Raw genomic sequence first — 18200 nt, 5'->3', positions numbered from 1 at the left:
TATCACAAACATTGTAAAAACATTACATTTATAATATCTAGCAATGTGACAACCAGAATATCAGATACAACAACAAAACTGAATTTCTTATCCATATTGTTTCTCATCTTCAATCTGAAATTTACAAACTATCAAACTACCATGATTCACATTTCACAACACTTAACATGGACCATAGCATAACTAATCCACAACCTCCTAAACCAGATACTTAGAACAATCCCCTTTCAGCTCTGCTCTTCATCTCCATTATCTCTTTCTTCTGCATCGGCTGCCATCGAAGTTCAGTCTTTCCCAGCACTATCTCAATCTGCAAAGAGAGATTTGCACACAGAAAATGAGGAAGAAAATTCAATGCAATGGTTGGACACATAAGGGCGTGTATGCATGTCCTCTGAAGGACTTGATAGTTTGCTATTCAAGTGAGCAACAATTTAATTTGATTTCTTACATTAACTACCTGCACAATTTCCCCATGTCCTAGAGACTTTGTTTATAATTTTTGTAATTGTATAATTTAATTCCAAAAAAAAATCCGGAGCAAAATTTAAGGACACTTACCAATCTTGAAAAGAACTCTATAGACATCACTTAAACCCATTTTAGTTCACACTGAAATGATGTTTTAGGCGTCTAGAAATCTAGGTGAAAGTATGAAACCACCCTCCAATCTAGGAAGAGCCTCTCCTTTTCCTTTTTTATACTAATAATCGACAAATTGATGGTTAAAGCAGTGATTCTCAATTTGGAAATGCATCCTAGTAAACATGTTTGATCATAATTCCATTTGTCCAGGTAATATAAACTATATATATATTTATATGGAATGCAAGAGTTATATACTGAAGATGAGGGTGAAAAATTCACATGAGTTTGGCCCAATGAAACTCCCATTTATTGGGGTCTGGGGAGATAGACGAATGCAGACTATTCTCATGTTATATGAAAATTATATGACCAAAACTAATTCTTGAATTGTTCACCCTCAATTTTAAGAGAATACCAAACTGATTCTCACAAGTATTGGTCTCTTCCCCTGTCATCTTCATCATGTCAAAAAAATCTAATCATAAACCATGTGAGATAAAAAATTGACTAAATTCTTTAAGTCCAACAACTATGTATCAATATCTGTAGTACTATATGATTAGCAAAAGCAGTAAAGCACCTCATGTATGTATCACCTCTTGTGATGAACATGATCCCTAGAGTTTGAGATGAAATCAAGAAATGCAGTAGTAGACTGCAGCATGGTGTTCTAGTAAACTTTGGCTCAGTTTCTCATAAACATATAGCACCTATAAGAAAAACTGTAACTCATAACCAAAGGTCATCAACGACTTTTCGGCACTATACAACTGCTATGCTTGAAGAACCTGACAGTGAACTATGTGACTTTTGAGTCTGTTTCTTCCAGCAAGGCTAGACCAGAGATTTGTGACTAAGGTCTTGAACTGTCCTTTCCCCGCAATAGTTTCCCATAAATGCTCAGCAGAAGATCCTTTCAAATCTTCGAATTTTGAAACATCCACCAGAGAAATGCTCATATTATTGCGGATGATACAAAGTTTCCCATTGAGGGGGACAAGTGCGGCAGCCTCCATAGCACGTGATTTCCCCAAATGCATTTTACTGTCAATATGTTTGCTCCATGAATCAGTAGCCTCATCATAAACCCTAAGTTTGCAGCCATCCTTGCAGTCTAGAGCATAGAGCTGTCCATTAAGGGAAGTGCTTGGGTTCCTCCATCCAGAAACCATTCCATCATAAACAGGGTACCAGCTATCAGCCTCTGGCTGGTAGACCTCACTCAGAACCTGCCGATGAGAACCAAGTCCCTTCAGGAACCACTTACCCTCATATACAACACCTATGAACGGCACCATTCCAGTACTCATATCTGAAATAAATGACCATCTATTCTTGTTTGGATCATAGACTTCCGCTGATCTCAAGCACTGGTGCACGCCCTCACTCTCCCCACCAGCGACATACAGACAATTGTTTATGACGCAGGTGCCGAAGAACTGCCGCCTGCGAAGCATATCTGGAGCACGGTTCCATTTATTTGTCCTAGCATTATAAAAGATGACACGTCTCATGGATCCCTTTAGTGGGTCCCTCCCACCAAACATGTACAGGTGACAGCCACTGAGAACAGCACAGCCAAAACCAAGAGCTCCAGAATATTCCTTAGGAACAGGAGGTAGGGGCTGCCATACTTGGTACACAGGATCAAAAGCATGCCATGAGATTTTCCCATCCCGGTCTCTCTTAACAACATATATCCACTCTTCTGCAATTCCAAAATTCTTGCGGAGCGAGTAAAAGAAGTTACTAGCCAAGAGATGATGCCATCTTTTGCAGACTAGGCGAAGTTTACGGTGTTCAGCCCGTTGGACTCGGATTAGGCAAGCGATAGCAAGATCATCAGGGAGCCCTGGAAGTAGTGGGGATTGATTGCTGCTTCTGTCACCACGTGCCGGCTTGTTTCTAGTTGGGTGAATGGATGGTTTAATGTCAGGTCGAAGACAAAGCTTTGTCCCAGGGACATACCTACTTACTCCAGCAACAGTTTTCAGGCCTGTATCTACTCTGCATAAACATGCAGTTGAATCAACCTGCATCAAACACATTTGAAATGTAACATTTTAATAGCTACTTATTCAATTAAAAAAAAGCACATCCTTTTTTCTTTGAACTTATGATTTATGAACTGAAACATGAGACGTCATCTATGTCTCAACAACTAATACAAACAACAACTGCATCATGCTTACTTACGATTTGAACTTAAATAATGAGAGCAATCTTTATTTATGTATAAAAGAAGAATATATATTAATAGAGAGGGGAGAAAGTACAAAAGGGGGAGGGTAAAAAAAGTACACAATGAGGGTAATCTTTCAGGTCAAGAAAAAATCATATATGCATATATGCTTATCACTGATTTGCAAAACATTAGAAATAAAATATGTCGTAAGGTGTATGAAATTCTGATGAAAATTGAACTGCATGAGTTGGTACACAATAAGGAAATTGAAGTTCTAATGTGATTACTGCTGAAACCTGCATCAAGTCCATGGGCACAGAATATATCAAGGTACATAGACCTCAAGTCTGAAAAATGACCTATCCACATTAAAGGACAACACTCATCCATTTCATTCCCTTCAATTTCTCAGTTTTTTTAGGTCAAATGATTCCAAAATTTTCAGGATGAAGATTGTACTCAACTTTTATTCAAATCACCGAGAATATATAAATAAAATTAATCAAAATATTGTCCCTAACAAAACAAGCCCATGAGGCCATGATAACATACATTTCACTATATGCATTTCTAATCTTTTATAGCCTAAAAACCTATAGAACCACTGTCCTTAGGATACAAGAAACTGACACAGAAAATTGTAGCTAGCCCACATTTCGGGGAGGTTAAAGTGTGGCAGATAGAACATAGACAGTTATCAAAAGAAATGATCAATGAATAATGCATTTATTTGAATGAAGCTCTTTGTTGGATAGAAAAAATTTGAAGCTCTTTGTTGGATAGAAAAAATTTGAAGCTCTTCAGCAACAATACATTTTAGCAAGGTAAAATTCAGCAATTGAAACAGTAACCAAATATATTGAGAGCAAATTCAGATGTTCCACACATCAAATATTTCAATCCTTTCCAAAGAAAGGATCATCATAAGGGATGTCAAACTAACTTAGCAATAGCATTGGTTTACCTCATAAACTAAACGTGAAATGGCATTTAAACCAGTACCAGAAAAAAATGGATAAGTAAATCATATAAGCAAATTACCAAAGGAGGGTGAAGAACTCTATCCATCTTTCTGGGCTCCAATCCTTCGAAGATAACTCACTACTTTCACCTCCAAAATCAAGTCTTTATCCCTCAAATGCCATGCCCAACATGAAATTCAGGAGAATCCAGTACAAACACAGCCCATTTTTCTCAAATTCCTTACAGAAAATTGAAATTTCAAAAACGAAATTTGAACTATAACTGTCCAACTCCAAGTGGAAGAAGCATCCGAATAAAACAATCACAGAACATGATCAACGACACCCACGAGAAAATATCAGAAACCCCCATGAAAAAATCATCAAAAATCAAGTGAAATAAAATGCCCTAAAAAACTTATCTTTCTGATTTTAAAGAGGGGGAAAACTAAAATACGAGACAACGATGAATTAGAGGGAAAGTGAAAACAGTGAAAGAGATACAAAGACACCACCTTCTGATTCTTCTCACGATTAAAACTTAGTGGACTTTAGGGTCAATTACTTCAACGTCACAACCCAAACGTGTATTCATGAAGAGGGTAAGACTTATGAGAAAGAAAAAATGAAAATTGAGAAAAAGAAAGGAACGCAAAACCATTAAAGGGGGCGAAGAAAAGAAAAATGATGACACATTGGTGGTTGGTGAATGGAGAAAAAACAATAACATTTGACAACTTGGGTTGGAAGATAGCAATTGTTTTGTTTGTATGTTTGAAACTGGGACTGAAAGTCAAAACTCTAAAATATAACGATTCAGTGTTGATGTGTTGTGTCACTTGCACCAACAATGGGTGATTAAGTGGGAAAAGTTACTTGTAGTATAGTTTGACTGCCTTATCTGGTATAACTTTTTAAAATATTACGGAACTAATATACTTTTTATTAAAATCGTGTATAGGGTACACGAGTTTGGTGGGCAAACACTGTTTCCCAGGAATCGTATACCATATACATGATTTTAATAAAAAGTATACTAGTTCCGTAATATTTTAAAAAGTTATACCAGAGTGGTAATAAGGCAATCAAACTATACTACAAATGTAACTTCTCCGATTGAAGTGAATGACTGGTATGAAAAGGATCATCTCTACTCATATTTTCAATTATAAAAATGTGATTTTATGATAAAAAATGATAAAAATGTTATTATATGTTATATTTTGTATGTTGTTTTATGGTATTTGTCTCTCTAGCTGATCTTACTTGACATACATATATTAGAAACAAAAAAAATTGGTGACCCACCTATATAGAAAATAACTCCCACTAAAAAAGACTTTTTTTTTAATGATAGACAATTTAATAAGATAAATTTTTATTTATGAAATGATGCATTTATTGCATGAAGAAATAATAAACTTGATTTCTCAATGTAGGTATCTTTTTTAATTGCTTATTAGAAAGGGTTGTTGTTGACTATAGAAAAATAAAGCTACATATCTCACGTTTGTGTATATATAACATAATAAGAAAAGAATGAAGTAAGATATAATCAAATGTTTAAATTGTACCATTTATAAGTAATGGTAGGTTGTTACTCAAGTCACATGTTCAAATCATCCAAACAAGCATTCTATTTTCTGATTATATATTTACCATTCTCAAATTACATTAGGTGGGGTCTCGTGCGCTGGACCGACTTTTGATGAATTTAGTAGTTCAATAAAATGAGGGAGTGTATTTGTTTGACCCACTACACCATATGTGGCTATTTGCATGACCATATTGATACACATATGCGTCATACTATTCCTACTCCACCAAAGGGCAATTTGGTAGTTATGATCTGCATGCTGGTTGGTGATGGTGGGTGTCCTATCAACATCCTTTACATATGATTAGATATGGGTCATTCATGAGGTTGCACTCACAATTTTCTGATTCTGATGCATTATTGTAACTTCCCTACCTGCACACGTTTTTGCCCCTTCACTTGCAATATTTTATTTCTTTCAGATTAGATCTTGTTTAATTAATAATATAAGCCTTCTATGCAAAATCCTTTAATAATGTTTTTTTGCTAAATTATCCTGTATCAAGACATCAACTTAGACCAGCTAAGATTATAAAAATGATTAAACTCTCTCTATCAAGTGTACAATCTCGTGTTATCTGCTCTAAGTAGTGCTTGATGATTATTATCAGCATATAGTATATGCTAAAACTAAGAGGATCAAAATGTCTAGTTTAGCATATTATAACTCAACTAGTTTTGACTGATTTATCTTTTCATTTTGGATTAGAGATTGAGATTAAAATAATGAGTTTTTTCAAGTTATATGTTTGTGAATGGGATTTGAAGGTTTCATCTTATTGTTAATGTTGTGGTTTCTTAGTATTTTATAGAGGAATAAAAAAATATAATTCAGAACCATAAAATACATTTGTAATATATAAGATAATATATAGCTTTTCATTTCTCTCCAACAAAGTGCTCACTTTCATTAACAAAAATTGTTAGGGGCCCATTGGGGACAACAAGGGGAAGAATTTCACATATGTCTCTCCTTTTATCATTATCCTCCAAATATATATCATGCACTACAAATAAAGTCACTCTGAACAAAGTTACATGGTGACATTATTACCTTCAACTTCTACTCTGTTTTTTTAATATGCACTTCAAAGCCAAAGTGTTTTTCTATGGTGTGCTTCCTCAGTGCTTTCCACTTTATCAAAAATTTGCTACTACGCCAAGGGCCTCAATTCTTAATTCTACATTAGGACACGTTCTTTTAAATTGCGATTAAGGTTATGGTTGCGATTATTGTTATTATGGTTGTTACGATATGGGTTGTAGCCGTTGTGGTGTGAATTATTTTGTGACTAAAAAAATATTTTTGAAATTGATGTGGTCTGATGCGGTTGTGTTGCAGCCCAAACACAATTCTATACAACTGCGACCACACCAAATGTGGCCACATTATTGTGTTGTGGTTACAGTGGTCAACGTACTATTGTGGCCGCATTATGTAATCTAATCCGCAATTTGAATCAGTGCTATGACATATGAGGGTAGCTCATTATCTTATTTGCAAATATATGTTTCTTGAGTGTACCATACTTTTCCACATCACTTAGATTTCATTCCTCATGCAAAATCCTTGACATGAAATGCCTTTCCAGCTAGATACTCCTTAATACATATGAGAATAATCTTTCAACCTCAGATCCATCATCATTAACCATACAATCTCCTTTTTATATTCCCATTTCAAGCAATAATTTCAATTACATGACGTAACTTAAATTGGACCCACCAAACTGTATTTTATCTGCAAAAAAACTTTACTCACAGTCACCAAATGTTTAAGACAAATTGGGTACTTGAATATGATATTGATTGAACCCCACTTTCAGTAACATTTTTTTCTTCATTATGTTCATTGGTACATTATGCTGCATAGTAATTTAGCACTCTCCACAATTATATGATGACCAAAATTTGTGTGACGTGTGATGCATAGATAATTGATTAATCCAAAAATCTATGATATAGAACCATGGTATGTCCAATAAAGAAATTAAAGCACCTTCTTAAACATCACATACATTATCAAATTGTCCATTTCATTTGACCCTATTAGTGGGGTTAGAAATTTAACAACAAAAACAACGTAAGGCCATGTGCATCCTTCAAAATCTCTATGTAATTCAATCTTATCTATGTGGGAAAAAGTTATCATCTATATATTCAAATTCGTCCTCAACAAAAAAAGTAAGAGAATTGTGATAACACGATTTGAGATGCAGAGTTTGTAGATGAATTTAAGTAGTCACAATCATAATTAGCTATTGCTGTCACCCCATTCCGCAAAAGCAAAGTCATTTTCATTTTTCAGTGCCTAGCTATCACAAACAGTTGCATAATATTCTTTTTTGCTTCTGCAGAATTCAATGAATATAAACTAATAATGGCATGCACAAATGTGTTGAGCACTAAGGATGAGAGAAATTAATCAAACTACTTTTACTTTTTGAAGAAGGAGGATACTGACGTGGAGAAATAATGTCTTTCTAGACCCTGGGGACAAGACATGGTTCAGATCCTAACTCTGTGTTGTGGGGTTGTAATGTTGTATGTTCATATAGTCATTTTCTATTTGCTCATAATTCCCATCATTTTTCTTGTCTTGTAAGAGGAAAAGGGACTATTGGTGGAGTGGTTAAAGTTATCATACAAGAAAAAAAATGAGAAAATACTCCCATTGTTCCTTAAAAATTTATGTGTGTCAATTTGATTCATAAGAAAATAAAAATACAAACTAATATTTATAGATTATAAAAATCGATCAAAATGATCCCTGAAAAGGACTAAACTACATTAAAACAAAATAAAATGTTTGACTCTTGGAATCAAGACAAATAGAAAACTACTATATATTTATATAACAAGGCTTCTTTGTGGGTGCATTGGTAAGTTGAATTTTGGAAGAGATAAAAAGAAAAGGGAAAGGTTGAGAGTCATAAAATACACTAATAAAATAACTCCAAAGTCTTCCATTTTCTTTCCGCTCCAAAACTCAACTTACAAACAGACCTTAAATTCAAAAATTGTAGCTCCTAGAAATATTACCATCATTGCAAGCACTAGGAATCCAGTAGAGTGGGTAAATGACCAAGTGGGCTAAGGCCCATGGCCTACTGAAATATCGTTCTAGCCCAAACCAGTTTATTTACTATGTTTTTTAAATAATAAATGCATGCAAACCTAATTATAATTTATAAGTTCATAATAAGTTAGGTAGGACAACTATGAGCCATATGATTTCCCTCCTAATATTTAATACACACGTTTGTTGAGCTAAATCAACCCTTGCATTCTCCTTCTATGTGACATGATACATATCCTTAGAGCCTCTAAATGTGATCACCTAGAAACAATATCTTAGTTTGCAAGAAAAAGACTGTGTATATCTACCTTCCTCAAACCTCAATCGGGAGAGTATCGTAGATTGTGTCATCAAGCAAAATGGAAAATGATGGTCATTAATAAACAGAAGTATCAAGCTCTTCATTTAAAACTTTACCAGATGCAACCACACAGAAAATAATGTAAAAGGGTTTCTTTTTATGGGGAGGGGGTTATCAACTTAATAGGCATGCAAAACCAATAATGAAAAAATGCTGTGACGATATCTTCAACTGATTCAACACTATTCCTCACAAGTCCTATATATCTCTACCTGTAGCAACTAAAGTTAGCCGCATTACCATCACTCTGAGCTAATATAATTGCAAAAAGAAAAGAATTTTATCTCTTACTATAACCCCCAAATTTGGAAAGCACAGCATGTATCACATCATGCTATTTGGAAACAAAACTTCAAACCACATAGCAACAGCTACCAATCAATCAGTGACATGGGTTAGAAACTCTTATCTAAGTCAGTACTATTCCTCACTCGAACCATGAGGCTTAATCTGTACGGAGTTGTTCTTCATATTGAGGCCGGAACGTCCCAAAAGTAAGGTAAGGGATTACTACCATGAAAGCCATGAATAGAGTAAACTGCAAAATATAAGAGCAAAAAGGTGGTCACCACAGCTTCACTCTTTTTGGCAGTAAATAAATCGAGTACGTCGATAGGAGTAAAGCATGACAAGAAATAAAGAAAAAGACTATATACCAGAAGAGGAAGTGTCAAGAAACTCCATATGGACCACAAAGCAAAGGAGAACCTAGAGAGGGGAAGGGTAGGGAGTCAGAAAAAACAAGGGAATGCTTGAACATATCATGCAATGAAAATAAACATGGAAGACATGATGATTGCTTACAAGCAAAAGGAGACAATTCCAGATACTATGGCAAATGGTAACACGGTGATACTCGTTATTTCCCATTTTTTTAATCCCCACTTTTCATCAAACCTCCGGACACTCCATGCCAAGATACTTGTGTAAATGAAAATCAATACGTTCAGGCCAATACCTATCATCCCAAGATATAAAGGTAGTCTGCAAAAGACCAAAGGTAAATATAATGAAAATTGTGATGACAATATTAAGTAAAGTATTGGAATCTCTAAAATCACAACAACCAGGAAAATTGCAGGTTCCTCATTTCAAATTCAGATATCTTCAAACATGCAAAGCAATAATCATCATGTACATGATTAAACCAGGTTCTTTCTTATAACTGGATAGAGGGAAAACCCAGTTAAATAGCATAATATAGATCGTTTCACATCGAAATATATGTTAGGAAGGTGTTTAGCTCAAATATGTAGACAACAGAGATAAAGAAGATGATAATAGGAAGTTGATAAGATTTAACCAAGAACCATTTACATTTACAGGATTATGTTAGGGGTGTTAGGGGTAATGGCCTGCTTTTTGTTAAGGATTGATGATTCTATCTTCGAATACATGCCCTGTCTGAAGATCTAGTATTCACTTACAACTAATTATGATATCAATAAGTTATGTGAAAGAGAAATTTTAGAAGAATAAAGATAAAAGGAAATAAACAAATAATAGGTAAGAAATTTAATAATTGAAAAGAAACCCACTACTAGAGTTTCTGCTCATCCCCTGCTTCATCAAACAGGAGGAAAGATTAAGCGAGTTATTTTACATGTGTACGGTGTGTGCTAGTTAAACACATTTAACTTCCATGTCATTTCTACACCTCCTAAAGTGGACAACATCACAATCATCTAAATGATACATTTTTGCTTAAGTGTTGGCATGGCAATTGAATAGGAAAGGACCCTCAAGATACATCACTATTGAACAATATCCTTACCCCACCCCCAATGTTGTAATCTAAACAATGCGGTAAACATGAAGGTCGCCAAGACCTTCAACCAATGTTCAGCAAGGCAAAACATTAAGCAGCTCTAGTTCATACATTCAACAAGTTCCTAAACATACATATCTCCAAACTGACTCATGACAGTAAACCTAGTCAAAGCTATTTTGACCCAAAAAACATCTTTTGTACAATAATAACCAAAGAGCAGAACATTAGCAACAAAATCATAATGAAATTTTAGATGAATCATTCTTAATTTAAGTACCAATGGATGTTTATATAAATCAAGCCAATATGCAAGAAAGTGTACATGGAATGTTGTTACCTTTTAATTCGATCATCATGGCACAAGAGATATATGAAGTTCGAATGGCTATCACCAAAGTATAGAATGAAAGCGGCTGAAGCAAGCCAGAGAAAATTTTCCAGCAACTCGGTCCATGTCCTGCGTGGAGGTGCAGGAGTTGAAGACTGAAAAGGACGCGGCCTGGAGCATGCATCATCCTCCAAATCCACCTCATCACCACTGCTACCATACCCTCCCGGGCTGTGCCGCTGCCTCATAAATCCACCGCCGCCAACTGGTGTTCCCCCAGACATTGCAGCAACCGAAGATTACACAAACAACATTCACTGTATCCACCTCCCACCTAGCAATACAGAATCAGCAAAACCTCTCTAGTCTCTAGATAGATCCTCACCCTTCTGATTCTTTTAATCCCCAAAACTAACCAAACAATTAGTCAGCAAAAATCAATAATTTCACTCAGAATTAACAATCAACGCCTTTGATCTCCAAAACCCACTAACGAAACTTAATTCTTCCAATATAACTTTACAAGGGTGATCTATGCAATACCCAGTAATCTAAACATTCATGAAAAACAGATTTCAAATCCACACCAATATTAGAATAAGCCAAGCCCAAGCATAAAAATCATCACCACGTCGACAATGACCCTTGCCCACCACCAAAATCCATGTTGGAAACAAAATCTGTTCCAATAATGATTAAAAGAAATTATAAAAAAAGGATTAGGAATTCAGTAATCTATGAGACCTCAATAGCCATTAAGAGAAATTGGAAGAAACCCAGTTGGATTTAGAGTGCAAAAACGCCGAATCTGAAAAAAAGAAAGGATTTTGAATTGAGTTTCTCAAAAATGGAGAATCTTAGAGGAAAAGGGGATAACGCACTTGTGTGGTGATGAAGTGTGTCGTTGTTAGCGATTGCATGCGAAAGAGTTCTCCTTGAAGAGTAAGAAGATGACAAAGGCATCAAAATTACGTTTCAAAGTTAAGGATTTGATGCAAGCAGATTCGTTTTGTGTGCCTAATTAGGAACGTTCAATCCATTCCAAGCAAGGCTTAAGTACCATAACCAATAAATTTCTTCATGATATTATTTATGGAAAAGTATATAAAAAGGGAAATTTTCTTCCTAAAATATTCATTACACTTTGACTTTTGCTCAAATTATAATATTATATTAAATACAATCAAAAGTTTTAATCAATGTCTTTTTATTTTAATATAGACTATTATATTATTATTATTGTTTCATTTTTAGGTATATCAATATTAATGTATCAATAATTTTAATAGAAATTTATTTATTATATTTTTTAAACCAATTTCCTTTTGGTCATTGACACTAGCTAACTTGCATTGTGACTATTGCCATGATGTTAGTACTTTATTCATTGTCTTATTAGTAATTTAGCAAAATCATTATACATATATCAATTTTATGAACCAATAAAAGGTGATATGGTAATTAGGAAGAAAAAATGGTTATCATTACTCACAAAACACATAAAGTTTAGATGACTTTTGTACATTTTTCCATATAATTCGTGAATGCTTCATTGTTATCATTAAGAGAATATAATATATATACTCAATGAAAGATTTACACGCACTTAATATATTATAAATCTTTGATCTATATTATTCACATTTAAGAATCAATAGTAATTAAATAATGATAATGAATAATGAGTACTAATAATGTAGCAAACTATTATATTGTTAATAATATATTTACATTATTAATCCATACATTTTTCTATCATTAAATAATGATTGATTAATTATTAAATATTAATAACCCCTTAATATTTTAATATTTAATAACAAGTTAATATTTTATTATTTTAACATGCATATGGATTTTGAACCGGATTAGATTATTGATTTTCAATTTATTTTATGTTTAATCATTTTATTTGTGATATTATTGTAAGTTTAATTGTATTCAAAACATCATCAAAGATCTTATGTCTAAAAAAATATTGTCATCATATTTCTATTCAATTAAATTTCATAAAATAATAGAAAAATACTAATTTATGTTTTTGTTTATAGTTATGAACATAAAAAGATATATATTTTTGTATATAGTATTTTTTGTATAAAGAAAAGAATGAGATTGGTCTTAATCAATTTTCACTCCTTAGAATTGAATTCAAATGTAGAGATTAATTTAATATAAAAAACTTTTTCCTCGTTATATGAATAAGGTCATGAAATTTTGATTTTTTAGATATAATGAATTTGTCTGAATTAGTACATGATTTTCTTTTAATCTTTCTTAGATTTCATCTTTTTCTTTTGAATGAAATAAGGCTTTCTACCAATGATTAATCTTAAATACTATATGGAATTGATTTGAGTATGGTAGAATCTTTAATTTAAGTTTACTCGTACCTTATAGAAGTTGAGATCTTCTTCGAATTAGAGTATAAGAGAGAAATATTTTTGTTAATTTTTAAGTTTATTTTATTGAAAAATATTTTTGAGATCTTCTTCGGATTGTTATATGTTGTTTTTCGTCACATGTCATCATCTATCCATTACTGGAGATGATATTGACCTTTACCTAAGAGGTGAGAACTGTCTTCAACCTACCACTATATTCATTATTAAGATTAACTCACTTCGAATAAAGATATGTTGTCTCAAATCTTGTCACACAAATAATGACAATAAAACAAAAATAGAAAAAATGAATATTTTTTAAATTGACATGCATATTTTGGAGAGATGATCTGGACCTTTACCTAAGAGATGAGAATTGTCTTCAACCTACCACTACATTTATTACTAAGATTAACTCATTTGGAATAAAAATATAATGTCTCAAATCTTGTCTCATACCAATGACAATAAAAAAATAGAAAAAATGAATATTATTTTAATTGGCATACATATTTTTATTGGTATGACACACGATTTAAGATACTGAATCTCTATTCAAGTGGCTCATATAGTTAAATCCCATATGACCAAGTGAACCCTATCTTGGATGATACAAATGTGAAAGACCACTAAATTTTGAAGCATGATTTATGTTTATTATATAAATATTTACTAATAATGTGATATGTTATCTTGCATTTTCATGTCAAAAAGTTAAAATTAATCAAGATATAATAAATTTAATTTAAAATTCAATAGATTATAATTTTTTTATCAATCACGGGTCTTTATGCATGACAAAGTGTTGGGCATTATTTACAATTGAACTCTTGCCATAGCAGCGATTCCATTATTCTATCTTCAAGTGGTAATAAACTTGTGTGTGGCTTAGTATTTTAAGTGGAATGAGAAAAAAGTTATAGTTTCTTATAGCTTATTACTTATTTTTGGAACTCAATTTTATGGATAGGGGTTATCTTTTTGCATGCTTCAAGCTGGGATGCTTTTACGTGCGGGTAAGCGTGGCCTATGAGAAATCATTCCATCTGTTGAACAAAGAGGGAGCAATATAATTGGGTTTTCTAAAAGTAAGAAATTTATGTATAATTAAATACGCATTTCTTTAATTATAAGAGTCATCATTGTTTACATTATTGTTAAAGTGGTAAACCTTGTTCTAAAAATATTAAAAAATTAATTAAAAAGAGTTATTGTTCAGATAAGCACTCAAATGATTGGTTAAAATTTCATGTCATATATTGTGAATAGAATGATGCTTTTCTTCCATACGTGGGATATGTCTCTAAAGTTTGTATTTGGAGCTTCAACATTGTGTTGGACATGATATCAAAGCAAGGTTAGAGGAAGATGGGAAGTGGTCATAGACTGTGTAAGAAAATCTTATTAGGGGCACCAATTGTGAAGTTATTTTTATTTTATTCAAAATAATAATAATTTTAAAATCAATTTAAAACCTTTAAAAAGTCAATTCAATATATTTTTTTTTTCAAATGAAAGGGTCATAAGTCATAACCCTTCAACCTCAAAAGAGTAGATGCATTAATGATAACTCACCAGAAAAATAAAGTTAAACTTATTAAGTTGTACCTTCTAAAATAGACTAATTTCTCGTATTTTAATTGAAAAAAGATACAACTTGTGTGGTAATTATATATATTCTCAAAACTATAATATGGTAATTATATATATTCTCAAAACAATAATATTGTACCAATAATTATAGTAATACTTTGTATTTAGAGACAATTATATTTATATTTTATAGTGCTATCACTAAATTTAGTTAGAATTAATTTTTTAATGTATTGTAAAAAATTTATTAATTATTTTTATATACATACCTTTATCATATAAGTCTTTCACGTTAATAGTTTGTTAAATATTGAAAAGTCACCAATCAAACACACCGAAATAGTGAGAGGTCCCCACCCAACAAAAGCCACAAAACTAAAGGGAACAATTATTACTTATTATTAGTTTATGTTTTGATAAAATACAAAATGTGAGAAACTCTTCAACAAGTAACGAATAGACAATATAATTTTTTAATATTATTATTATATTATTTATCATTTATTTTTAATTATTATTTACTTTAAATAAAAGTAATATAAATAATTAATAAATAATATATTGACTATATATAAATCTTTATACCATTGACGCGTAGATATTATACTCATTTTCTTATCATAACTGAACTTGAATTTTCAACCAAGCAAACTGTGCAAATTTATTATAAGCTTTTAATGCGTTAAAACTTTAGTGGGTGTATATTTTCTTTCCGACTATTGATAATTCTGCTTGAACTTTCTGTGATAGCCTACCTAATTCAGCAACTTTATATACAAGTAGTTCATACAAACAATCCAAACTTTTGGAGCGGTTTATCTCAATGAATATACTTTTATTTATAATATCACATTATGATTTGAAAGAAATATTATCTAGTTTTGACAAGAAATATTATCTTGTTTTAACATTTATACGGACTCTGAACCGTATTTATGACGAAATGACTTTATTGGTAAATATTATTTATTCGGTAATAACATTTATCTTTAAACACTTTGTGAGTAATGTAATGGTTAATGTGACTTGTTATGGCCTAATGAAATTTTTTTATCCCACGTATATTCTCGTACCGAAGACAATCATATTTGAGTCAGGGACATTCACAGATACGTGAGACTAACTTTTCCAGCGGACATCTTTTTCATCCATAAGACTCGATCTCGAGACTTTACTTAAATAGAATCAAGCATGTAACACTTGAATAAACGCCCGTCGGTGAACTAATGATTTCGTGAGACCTAACTCATTTAAGCTCTTCTTTGGCAACAAAAAATCGGTTTTTAGTTTTTTATTGATTTAAAATTCATGGGAGTTATTTCCCCATTTGCTCTGGTTTTGAATCCTAGTAGGGACCGATTCTATGGATGTTTAAAGTATAAAAGCTCAAAACTAAACTTTTAAACTAGAGATACTAAAATCAAAATAATAAAAAACTATATATATATATATATACTAAAATTACATTTAATATTTTTTCCATCTAATGTCCTCTTGCCAACCGTCAAAAAATAATTAATTTCAGAAAGATGTCGAAATAAATAATGCCTATGTAATCATTTTTCATGCACGCTATTAATATTTTGGTTTTATTTCCTCGAACAAAAACAAATAGACGTATCCTCTTAGATGGGGCTTGTTAAATTAAAAAATAACTGAAAATCTGAAATAATGGGCTGGCCTTGCTTAAATGGGCCAATCGAATTTCGACTCATGCTAAAAACCCCTTATAAGTTTGGATTTGGGTTTTGCTGCTCCAACCAATATTAGAGTCAAAACCCCATTTTTATGGAAAGAGCTAAACCGATTTTGAGAGCATGACTTTGGCTAGTTAAATTTAAGCGAATTAATGTACCCCAAAAAAGAAGAAAAAATAAACCACTTGCTTGTAATTTGTACCTCGATTATTAATGAGTATTGATTTAAGTGGTACGTATTTGATTTTACTTAAACAAAGTATCAGATTCGAGTCTTGTGGATAGAAAAAAAATTTGGACCTCAGTTTGTATTTTATGCATGAAAGTTAATCCTTCATTTGATAAATTGTATAAAATTTTGTTATCTCACTTTCACCTTCTTGATTAATTACTTCAATTGTGGCATACTTGATACCTGCATGTAATATTTAAAAAATAACTCTCATAAACACAATATGGCTTATAATTTAGATACGGCTATACTAGACATTGTTGAATCAATTAAAAAAATTGTGGCGGGGAAGTAAAAAAATATTTATTGTTTTCCGATTTCTATTTTATAAATTTCTACCAATTTAGATAGAGAAAATAATATCATCTACTATTATATATTAATAGTTATTAGTACATGACTAATGTACTCATGGTATGAAAACTTTACAAAAATAATCCATTTATTTAAATAACTTAATCCTCTATTAATTTTCACGTTGAAACGACATCGACAAATCTACAATAAGTTTAAGACTATTTAATGATTCTAGTCCACAGCAATGACATCATACTGAATAGAACAGTTAAAGTTTTATACGAACATCTCTAACTTAAGTTGAACCTGGTTAGATAGAATTTGGTGTGACTAATTGCTGTGTAGAATATTATTCTATCTTACGCATAATTATAGGTCACATTTTAATATTTAATTCAAGATTTCACGACCAAAATTTATTCTAAGGCTTGTCGAGTCTATTCAATATTTTAGAGTTGTAGAATTAGAGCGACAATTTGTTTAAGTTGTATAAAATAAAATAACCAACGAGGTTATAGAGATTATGTATTTTATAAATTAAAAATGTATTATTTATTTTTCAATAAAATAATCATTTCTTATTGAAAAAGTGGATAGCAAATAGTCAAGTAAATACTACTTCTTTTAGGAATAAAATTGTCAATTTAGTTAATTATAGGCAATGATTTTTTTTAGTTTTTTATATAGGTAAAGTTACTTTGACGGGAATGAGAAGAAGAAAAATTATGCATCAAAATGTTGAAAATGATATTTTTTCATTTTCAAAATTTCAGAAAATTAACGTCATGTTTCCTAAAATACGGAATGAAAATAACAATGCAAACATGTTTTCATACTCATTTTCTGATTTTATTAAAAATAAAAACAAAAATGGCCAAAACAAACACACCCTAAAATATTGAGATATGTAATTTCTATTATATGAAAATGGGACCTAATAACCTTTAACTATCAAGCAATTTCTATTAATACTTATACATTGAACCTAAATCTTAAATTAATGGTTTCATACATTCTTTCCACTTATAATTTTTTCTATTATTTACTCAATATCTATTTTATCTAATGTGAATTTTTAAGATGGAATATAACTAAAATGCCAAATGTGGTGGAATACTAAAGTTTT

The 18200-nt window shown here is 31.7% G+C and overlaps 2 protein-coding genes across 4 annotated transcripts; both read right to left on the bottom strand.

The window, feature by feature from the left end:
• LOC109345430 (F-box/kelch-repeat protein At1g55270-like) lies at nt 16-4552 on the bottom strand. 3 transcript variants are annotated; one of them, XR_002107413.1, is made up of 3 exons: nt 3815-4552; nt 1169-2621; nt 16-310 (listed from the first exon to the last, which is right to left on the bottom strand). XR_002107413.1 is itself a non-coding variant. In XM_019584429.1 (2 exons), exons 1-2 carry the CDS (start codon nt 3839-3841, stop codon nt 1362-1364), a joined length of 1287 nt encoding a protein of 428 aa, XP_019439974.1. In that variant the 5' UTR covers nt 3842-4552; the 3' UTR covers nt 16-1361. The 3 variants fall into 3 exon arrangements, 1 of the variants encoding a protein (XP_019439974.1); XR_002107416.1 differs by having other exon boundaries at nt 1185-2621; XM_019584429.1 differs by having other exon boundaries at nt 16-2621.
• On the bottom strand, nt 8792-11945 carry LOC109345422. The gene is made up of 4 exons (XM_019584412.1): nt 10881-11945; nt 9577-9756; nt 9429-9480; nt 8792-9310 (listed from the first exon to the last, which is right to left on the bottom strand). Exons 1-4 carry the CDS (start codon nt 11153-11155, stop codon nt 9218-9220), a joined length of 600 nt encoding a protein of 199 aa, XP_019439957.1. The 5' UTR covers nt 11156-11945; the 3' UTR covers nt 8792-9217.

The sequence above is a fragment of the Lupinus angustifolius genome, chromosome LG01 (genome assembly GCF_001865875.1).
Source record: "Lupinus angustifolius cultivar Tanjil chromosome LG01, LupAngTanjil_v1.0, whole genome shotgun sequence".
Classification (NCBI taxonomy): Eukaryota; Viridiplantae; Streptophyta; class Magnoliopsida; order Fabales; family Fabaceae; genus Lupinus; species Lupinus angustifolius.
The sequence above is the reverse complement of the archived record's forward strand: the minus strand, read 5'-3'. Positions and strand labels throughout refer to the sequence as shown.